This window comes from Zea mays, chromosome 3 (assembly GCF_902167145.1).
Source record: "Zea mays cultivar B73 chromosome 3, Zm-B73-REFERENCE-NAM-5.0, whole genome shotgun sequence".
In the NCBI taxonomy this organism is placed as follows: Eukaryota; Viridiplantae; Streptophyta; class Magnoliopsida; order Poales; family Poaceae; genus Zea; species Zea mays.
Genome location: NC_050098.1, coordinates 6,379,953 through 6,388,731, shown reverse-complemented (window position 1 = coordinate 6,388,731; position 8,779 = coordinate 6,379,953). Strand labels below are relative to the sequence as shown.

Genomic DNA, 8,779 nt, shown 5'->3' with positions numbered 1-8,779 from the left:
ATTCGCTAACTGATTTCTCTCTCTCCATTTTCTGACGACAAACAACATCCATCTAATTTAAATCCAACAACCAGCATTCATTCTGCTGCACTTATTCTCAGTACTCGGAATGGACATGTTCTCTCTTGTTGCTAATTTAGGTTCGCTTCCAGGCAGATATAAATATATGAATGAATGAGCAAACATACGTCATCTGTGTTTGTTTGCCACAACTCAGGAGGGAAAAACGAAGCAAAACAATAATACTGAATGTGTAGCGGAGACGCTTTTGCTTGGGCCAAAGTAAGAATTTTTATAAATACATACATATATGTGTCCCTCCTCCATCTGAGAGGCGATAGTTATTGTTACAAAATCGATGTTACCATCAATCGAAAAACCATAAAAGAATCCCCCTGTATAACTACTCTGTGATTTAATCTGTCCAATGACGTAATTTACCCTCCAAAAAATTTACTTCGTATGCTGCTGCTGCTGCTAGTGCTGCTGCGTCGACGCTGTCGTTTCCTTGTTCCACGTGTCTACGAAGCGGCTCATCCTAGCGAGTGCAACATCCAGCGTGTCCAGGCTCATGTTGGCGAAGCACACCCTGAACCAGCCAGGCTCCGAGCAATGGCACGACGAGCCCGGCGAGATGTTGAGCTTCGCCTCCCGCAGCATCCGGTCCCACAGGCGGAGCTCGCCGGCGACGGTGGTGGCCTCGCCGAGCAGCCGCCTCATGTCCATCCACACGAACAGCCCGGCGTTGCCGCGGAGGCACGGCACGCCCGCGCGGGCCAGCCCGGCGACGACGTGGTCGTGCCGCGCCCGGAGGCGCTGGCGGTTGGTGCGGACGTAGGCGTCCGCGAACCCGGCGTCCGAGAGCATGGCGGCGAGCGTCTTCTGCGTCTGCGACGACACGAGCGTGAAGCTGGACATGCGGCGCGCCGCGGTGACCACGGCGTCGTTGTACGAGTACACGACGCCGACGCGGAACCCCGGGAGGCCCAGGTCCTTGGACAGGCTGTACACGATGTGGACGCGCTCCGCGACGCCGGGGTCGCCGCGGGACTCGACCAGCTCCGCCACGCTGACCAGGTCCGGCGCCGCGAAGACCGAGCCGGAGTATATCTCGTCGGAGATGAGGTGGATGTTGTTGCGGGCCACGAAGTCGAGCACGTCCTCGAGGGCCGGCCGCGTCACGGTGGTGCCCAGCGGGTTGGACGGGTTGGTGAGCAGGACGGCGCGGACGCGCGTCCCCGCTGCCTCGGCCTCCTCGTACGCCGCCTGGAGCGCGGCGGCCGTGACCTGGAACCCGTTGGCGCTGTCGCAGTGCACCGGCACGATGTTCACCCCCGTCCTCCACCGCAGGTCTCTGTCGAAACTGCAAGCAGAGCATGTCAGTTTGTCTGTCTGTCTGTGTAGAGCACTGTTGCGGTGTAACAGTAGCATAGCGCCGGGGGTCCGTGCATGCATGCAGCATGCTGGATGCTTCTTAGCGCTCCGCTTACCCAGGATAGTAAGGAGTAGGGATCAGCAGCGCGTCTCCCGGGTTGGCCAGGACGAACGTGAGCAGCTCGTTAGCTGCCGTGGCGCCGGCGGTGAGCACGATGCGGTCGGGGTCAAACCGGGCCTTGCCGCCCCTAACCTTCTCCATGAAGTTGGCCATCGCCTGCAAGCAAAATGACGCCGTCAGTACGTTGCACTTGTCCAGGCAGGGTCTATCCAGGACACCGAACAAGACGAGCAGAGCAGGCGCTCGGGGTCACCACGCACCTTTCTGAAGGCCTTGAGGCCGTGGTAGTCCTGGAACAGCGCGTTGTCCCTGAAGCTGGCGACGCCGGAGCCGGAGCCGCCCCAGCCCGCGGCCTCCGGGTGGTCCCTGAGGTACCCCTCGAGGAGGTCGAAGGACACCTGGTTCTCGGCGAGGCCCATCTGAATGACGCCGCCGGGGTTGGAGACGGCGTCGTAGGGGTTCTCGTCGTAGGCTTTCCACCCGGCGAAGTAGGGCGAGTCCTCGCCGTGGAGGCCGGAAGTGGCCACCTTTGACAGGGGAGGCGACGCCACCGCGTGCGCGTGGCGGCTCTGGCTCGCGCCCAGCAACAGCTTGCCACCCATCGCCTCTGCCGCCCTTGGCTCACGCACAAGCGCGCGGTGCAGACGACGATGCCTGCAAGATGGATGGATACGCACACGCAGTGCAGTGACCGCCGCCGCCGCTCGAGGTCGAGGGATGAGCAAGCAAAGGACAGAGAGGAGCACAAGAGGCTGCTGCTGTGTGATGCGGTGGTCGATCTGGCCAAGTGTGTGGGGGGTGGCATATATAGGCGAGTCAAGTATATATACCCGTGTGAAACCACCCAAGATGTCAAAAGGCGGAGAATTGAAGGCAGGGTCCAGAGCAGACGGAAACGACCAGACTGTCCGCTGCAAATCAAACGATATAATAATAGTAACAATAAAGGGAAAGCCGGGAGCTTTAGTCTACTATAAGCGCGAGTGCGCTCAACCTACGCAAAGCCTTAATTTGCTGATTCGTCGTTCCCAGCCGGAGCCAATGATTGAGGCTGAGCAATGGGCGGGGCAGAAAGGAGGGAGGCGCTGACGACGATCATGCCGCGGATACGGAATATGCACGGCGGAGTCCAGCTGTTTCCCCGCGGCAGCGAGAGCAGCCCCCGCTCTGTCGCCTTTCGCCGGCTGGGGGGAGTAGGCAGGCAAATGGCATGGAGGGCGCCTCCTGCGATCGTGCGGACAGATGGGCGCCTCGCCTCATTATCCCCGTAGCCAGTAGCCACCCGCTCTGTTGATCTGTTTGTTTATTAGTCCCCCCCCCCGCGACGCGATTGGAGGGAGCTCATGGCCGACGACGACGATGGCGTTGCTGGTGGTTCGGCGCCAGCGAGATCCCCCAGGGGAATATTTGCCGGCTTCGTTCGTTCGTTTCACGGCACGGCACGGCACGGCATGTCAGCCTGCCAAGGGACGAGCCAGCTGAACAGGCTCGCATCGCATCGCATCTCTTCCGGGGAATTGATCGTCGACTGAAAGCTAGCTAAACATCTCGCGCTGGCTTGTCTCCGTTGCCATATGCATGCTGAGCCTTCTTGCAACTCCTGTTCGATCTGCTGCCTGGACCATGGGGATATGGAGATGGATTAGAGTAATGCATGCGTGGAGTGGTTGGTGTGACAGAGATGATCGTGGACTTGCCCCAGCGTTTAATTAGGGTTGATCACGACAATTAAGCAGCAGCAGCAGCTAGTAGTCTACATACGTGTTTGTTTGACCTCGAGAGGCCAGCGACTGAACAAGAGCGACGAATGATATGATATGAGCCCTCTAACTACGGACGGCTTGTCTATCTCTCTCTCTCCCTCCATAGAAATAAAGATATACATGGCGCTTCCTTTTCGAGACGCCGTCGTCGGGGGGCATTAAGATATGCCGTGCCGCTGTGACGGTCTATGCTCACCGATCGCCAGACCGGCCGGCCGGACGGGCATTTGGTTATCCCACCTCATGATCCACGAAGCGACTATGATACGGCGCGATACCAGGGTCGTCGGACGGATCGCCGGAAACCGCAGCGCAGTTCGACGCCCAACGGCTGTTTCTGTAGGTTCCTCACTTTAAATAAACCGCTATTAATGCCCGTAAGACTATATAGTGCGTGTGGTTTTCTCTGTTGCGCGCGGGCTCATTATATATATCGCCCAGGCAACATGCATGTTGTCATGCCGATGGCCTGTTTGGGAGGCCTCCTAAACCGGGTCCAAATGGTCTTTTTTAAAAAAAAAAGCTCTCAACAAAGAGCATCGACACTACAGCAATCCGAAGCATCCCCGTCGGCTACTTTAATTCCCGTCGGCCGGAGACCGGGCCGACGGGAATAACGTAATCCCCGTCGACCAAAAGAAGGCCGACGGCGATTAATTAAATCCCGTCGGCCAAGAACGCCAGTCGACGACGATTACTTTATTCCCGTCGGTTAGTTTGGCAGCCGACGGGAATAACTTAACTCCCGTCGGCCCAATGCTATGGCTGACGGGAGTTATTCGAATAAGTCAACAGCCACGCCGCCGCGAATTCATTTCTCTTCCTCTCCCCGGAAACGAACGCCCGCCCACCGCGCCAAGCCCGACCGCCGTCCGGCCACCGCGACCACCGCTGCCGCCCGCCCGTCCGGCCACCCGCCGGACCGTGCCAAGCGCCGCCGCCGCCCGTCCGGCCTCCGCGGCCACCGCCGCAGCCCGCCCGTCCGCCCGCCCGCCGGACCGGCCAAGCGCCGCCGGCCGCCGCCCGCCCGTCCGGCCTCCGCGCCCACCGCCGCAGCCCGCCCGTCCGCCCGCCCGTCCGACCGGCCTCCGCGCCTAGCACCGCCGCCCTCCCGTCCACGCCCAACCGCCGCCGCCGATTGCCGCGCCGCCCGTCCGCCGTTTGCCAGTGTTGTTTGCTGCGCCGCCCGACGCTGCCGCCTCCCCACGCCATCCGCCGTCGCCACACCGCCGTCGTCCACCACCGTCGTCCACCGTCTTCGTCCACCACCGTCGTCCGCGCAAGTCGAGGTATATTATATATATTAAAACATTTTATTTTCGTCGGTTTTTTGTGGCCGACGGGAGTTAACTGTTATGTGATTAGATTTTGTTTAAATTTGTTAATTGATATTGTTATTAGTCTTCATATGACTTTATATATTGTAGTTGCTATTTTTAATTTTATGTTGCAAAATAAATTGTGTTGTTTGATGTTATTAGTTATTGAATATGATGGTGAATGTTATGTGTTATACAAATAGTAGTTATTGCAAATATTATTATTTAATGAATTTGATGTTATGCAAGTATTAATCATGTTATTGTGATGAAGTTATGTTATGTATATATATAGTTTTACTACTTACCTATAGATGTATGTGTGACGTGTAGAAACGTGATTGTCTCACACACACTCTTTACTTGTACACAGCCGCAATAATGGGTGATAGACGTGATTGGATGTATGAAGGTTTCAAGAAGGGTGGGTGTCACACTAGTGAATGGTTTACCAAGACGCAAATATTTCTGGACCATGGAGCTGCTTTGTCACAAATAGATAATATTAGGTGTCCATGCAATAAATGTAGAAATATGACGAGCCACACCAAGAGGCAGGTCACACTACACCTGTGCTCGCATGGTTTCGTGTCAGGCTATAAGGTCTGGTATCTCCACGGTGAAGATGCTGAACGAGCAACAGAAGTAGAAGTTGATGACGGTGAAGATGATGTTGATAGGATGGACCAGATGCTTGAGGATCTGCAGCCTGAACTGGCACCAGATCATCATGATTCACCTACACCGGAGGTTCAGAAGTTCTTCGACCTACTCAAAGCGTCAGAAGAGCCTCTTTACGGGCACACTGACGTGACCGTCCTCGAATTCGTGACCCGACTGATGTCAATCAAGTCAAAATTTGCATTTTCAATTAATTGTTACAAGGAGCTTGTGGATTTGATTAGCGAGGTTCTTCCTACGGGTCACAAGATGCCCAAAGACATGTACCAGTCCAAAAAATTGCTTGAAGGTCTTGGTATGGAGTATGAGAAGATTGATGTTTGCCAAGACAACTGTATGCTTTTTTGGAAGGAACATGGCAGAGAACAAATAACTAATAACTCTCGTCGGCCCAGTTAATTCCCGTCGGCCTAGGGAACCGACGGGAATTAACTAATAACTTCCGTCGGCCTGGTGAACCGACGGGAATTAACTAATAACTCCCGTCGGCCAGGTGAGCCGACGGGAGTTAGCATTAATTGCCGTCGGCTAGTTAGTGGCCGACGGGGATAAACGTATCCCCGACAAGGGACGCCTGGCGGCTGAAAACCGACGGGAATAAGCCCTAAACCGACGGAAATTAAGTAATTCCCGTCGGTATATGCTTATTCCCGTCGGTTTCTGGCCGACGGGAATTAAGTGAATTCCTGTAGTGCGAGAAGCTAGAGCTTTTTTTTATAGAGAGCAGCAGAGTCAAAAAAAATTAGCCTCTAACAGCTCTTCCTCTCACTTCACTTCTTTCGTGTCAAGAGGAGTCGTTTGCTAAATAATTTGTTAAAAAACACTAACTTTTATAGAGAAGTTGTTTTTGAAGATAAGTTAGAGCCGAAGTCATTTTTAGAGGCGGCCGAGTCGTGTCAATCGGGGTCTAAGTCGTCGGTAAGCGTCGGAAATGCAGCAAACATAGAATAGCCGCTAGCTGGAATCGACGCAGGTCGAGTGGGAACCGCGCTGTGGTTTTGCGAATCAGCTTTGCGGAAAGTGAGGGGGAAACAGACGAAGCCCTCTTCAATGGTTTTCGGCAGCAGCAGCATTTTTAATCTCGCGCGTTGCTTGCTTCGCATGCACATCCAGCAAAACGGCGAGTGATATAAGGCTTTGGCCGCTTGGCGCCAACCACTGCGTCAGCAAAACGTCCACATCACGGCTATGGAAAGCACCAAAAGGGCAGATCTCCCTACGGTGTGCTATACAGGAGTACCGAGGACAAATGCTACCCTAGCTACCGTATACTACTACTAATATTTTAGATGATACAATACATTTTTCCCTCGAATATTTGTCGTCCGCTAGTTTAATTTTGAACTAAAACATGATAAATAAAAAGAACGAAGTGATACCATTTATAACCAACACGTGCAATTTAAAAGGCAGCTATGCTATTTATCCACCACTACAAATCGAACTATCCATGTATATAGTAGTGTGTAGCTAATTAACTGAAAGTAGAAAGTGATTTTGCAGTGTGTAGTCTCCCTTCCAATGACAGGTACGTAGTAGGCTCAGCCTGTCTCTCCCATTCTCCCATTGTGAGCCAGGACTCCACTAATACTAACACTGTTAGGTTTAATTATGACCATCTATTATTGGTCTAGAATGAGAAAAAAAAAGGTTTGTAACAAATATGATTGAATCCGAATACATATGACTAAAATAGTAACGGTTATATTACGGAATAAGTGTCCTTATATTTTTTATGCAGCAATTTTTTCAAGGCATAGATGTTTGCAAATTTCTCCATAGAATTTGTTAAAGTTTGACTAAAAATGGATAGACGACGGAATGAACAGATGTGCATATATACTACATACCACACCGCTAGCTATAGGTCCGGAAAAAAAAATACCGGTTGGAACAATCGTCCACTTGTTATTGTTTAATTGACGTTTCTGTTGTTGTGTTATCTAAAACTGCGTGCTCTAGTCTTTGATTAGAGAAGACTGAAAATGTCAATTGCATAATTACCAGCAGGCTGCTCAATGAGTATATGGTCTCAAATTAAACAAGGTAGCTAGTACGCCGCCGCAGGTCAATTGCACGCATAATAATCATCCGACCGAGTCCATTAATTGCATGCGCGCGTTCAATTAATCAGAGGGGTGCTCTTAAAATTAAAGCGGTCACAGCAGGAGATCGTTGTTTATTCGAAGGAGATCGAGGGCAGCTTTTTAGGCGGATATCCGTGTGTGTAGGGTTTAGGATCATGGGGACGTGGATTAGCCCGGGATCAGACATCAATTCTCTTTGTGCTACTAGCTGCCTAGAACACACACATCTCCCTGCCTCAGAACGGGAATCAAATCAAACATGCGTGGCGTCTGTGGTAGGTGAGCTGGTGAGGTGAGGCTACTAGCTCGCTCCGAATGATGGAGCTAGCTAGCTACCTAGCTAAGAGTCTTCATCCAACTGTGCACGGCATCAAATCACGATCGAGAGCTCCCTTTGGGTCATATGCAATCTCATCGCCTTCGTATTTTATGAGATACGAGAGATCGGTTAGGTGCTCTCTCGCTCCACGGTGGTAGGGGCACTGTATACGTGCTCATCGATAAATTTAAGCAGGCATCAGTGTGTCACGCTCAGATAAATGTCAGCAGGAGATTGGCACGGCTATACAAAAGAGATCTGGTACTGGTAGCTTAGCTGCACCAACCAAAAACGAGAGCTACAACTACAACTTGCAGCAGCTGTAGCTTATAGCGCGCGGCTGCTTCTGGTGGTGGTGACACAAAGTCCTTGCGTCGTGCGCGCGTGCATCAGTAGGGACTGCAAAGCATGGAAGGAACTGAACATACATGATCTGCAGTCAAATTAGCTGTCGGCTAGTGTGGTCAGTGAGCTTGGAGGGCATGCATATGTCAAGCAGCCTATAGCTACGCACACGTACACGTGTGCGCCTTTTCTTTTTGACCACAGCTAGCATAGCGCAAACCAGATTAGTTCAGCAGGCCGCGCCAGCTGCAGATAGATGGTCACAGTCAGTGCAAACGCTGCAGTCGGCTAAGCAAAGTCACCGTCGACATACACTGTGCGTCGCCGTCTCGGCCGTAACCAAAGTCAAAACCTTTTTGTGACAAAAAGAAAAGAGCCGTAGCCTTTTCTTTCCCCAACAGAATTAACGATGGCAAAAGCGACCATGCAATGCAAAGCAGCGTGTAGGTCGTGATGCGGCGTGCCGCACCAGCTGCGTCATGCATGACTGGCGCGCCGCGCGGCGGCGTCAAATTCTCTCGCCGCGCGAACGGCGACCGAGGTGAAAGGAACGCGCGCGGCCCGCGCGTGTCGTCGTGCGCCGTTGTCCCAGTTGGACTACAAGTCTACAATGATACAGTACTGTTCGCAACTCAGCTCGGCCGCCGCGCGTCGGCTGGCTTCGTACCAGTTGGAGACCCAGTGGCGTCCCGCCGGCTGCCTCCTCGACCCGAGGTCCCGAGGGGAACCAGGCTTCATGGGCCCTTTGGCGCGTCCGCAATAACTATCTT

The 8,779-nt window shown here is 52.9% G+C and overlaps 1 protein-coding gene across 1 annotated transcript; it reads right to left on the bottom strand.

Annotated features, from left to right (window-relative positions):
* Positions 1-451: 451 nt before the first annotated feature.
* LOC107521951 (1-aminocyclopropane-1-carboxylate synthase1) lies at positions 452-2,256 on the bottom strand. Its single transcript, NM_001321720.1, has 3 exons — positions 1,756-2,256; positions 1,491-1,651; positions 452-1,363 (listed from the first exon to the last, which is right to left on the bottom strand). The coding sequence occupies exons 1-3, from the start codon at positions 2,095-2,097 to the stop codon at positions 478-480; spliced, it is 1,389 nt and encodes a 462-aa protein (NP_001308649.1). The 5' UTR covers positions 2,098-2,256; the 3' UTR covers positions 452-477.
* Positions 2,257-8,779: the final 6,523 nt, after the last annotated feature.

What these genes read in the sequence shown, in the direction of transcription:
- LOC107521951 (NM_001321720.1), bottom strand. Translation starts at nt 2,097, where the DNA reads ATGGGTGGCAAGCTGTTGCTGGGCGCGAGCCAGAGCCGCCACGCGCAC. An exon ending in GCCTCAAGGCCTTCAGAAAG is followed by an intron (nt 1,652 to 1,755) that starts GTGCGTGGTGAC and finishes TTTTGCTTGCAG; the next exon opens with GCGATGGCCAACTTCATGGA. An exon ending in CCTACTCCTTACTATCCTGG is followed by an intron (nt 1,364 to 1,490) that starts GTAAGCGGAGCG and finishes CTCTGCTTGCAG; the next exon opens with TTTCGACAGAGACCTGCGGT.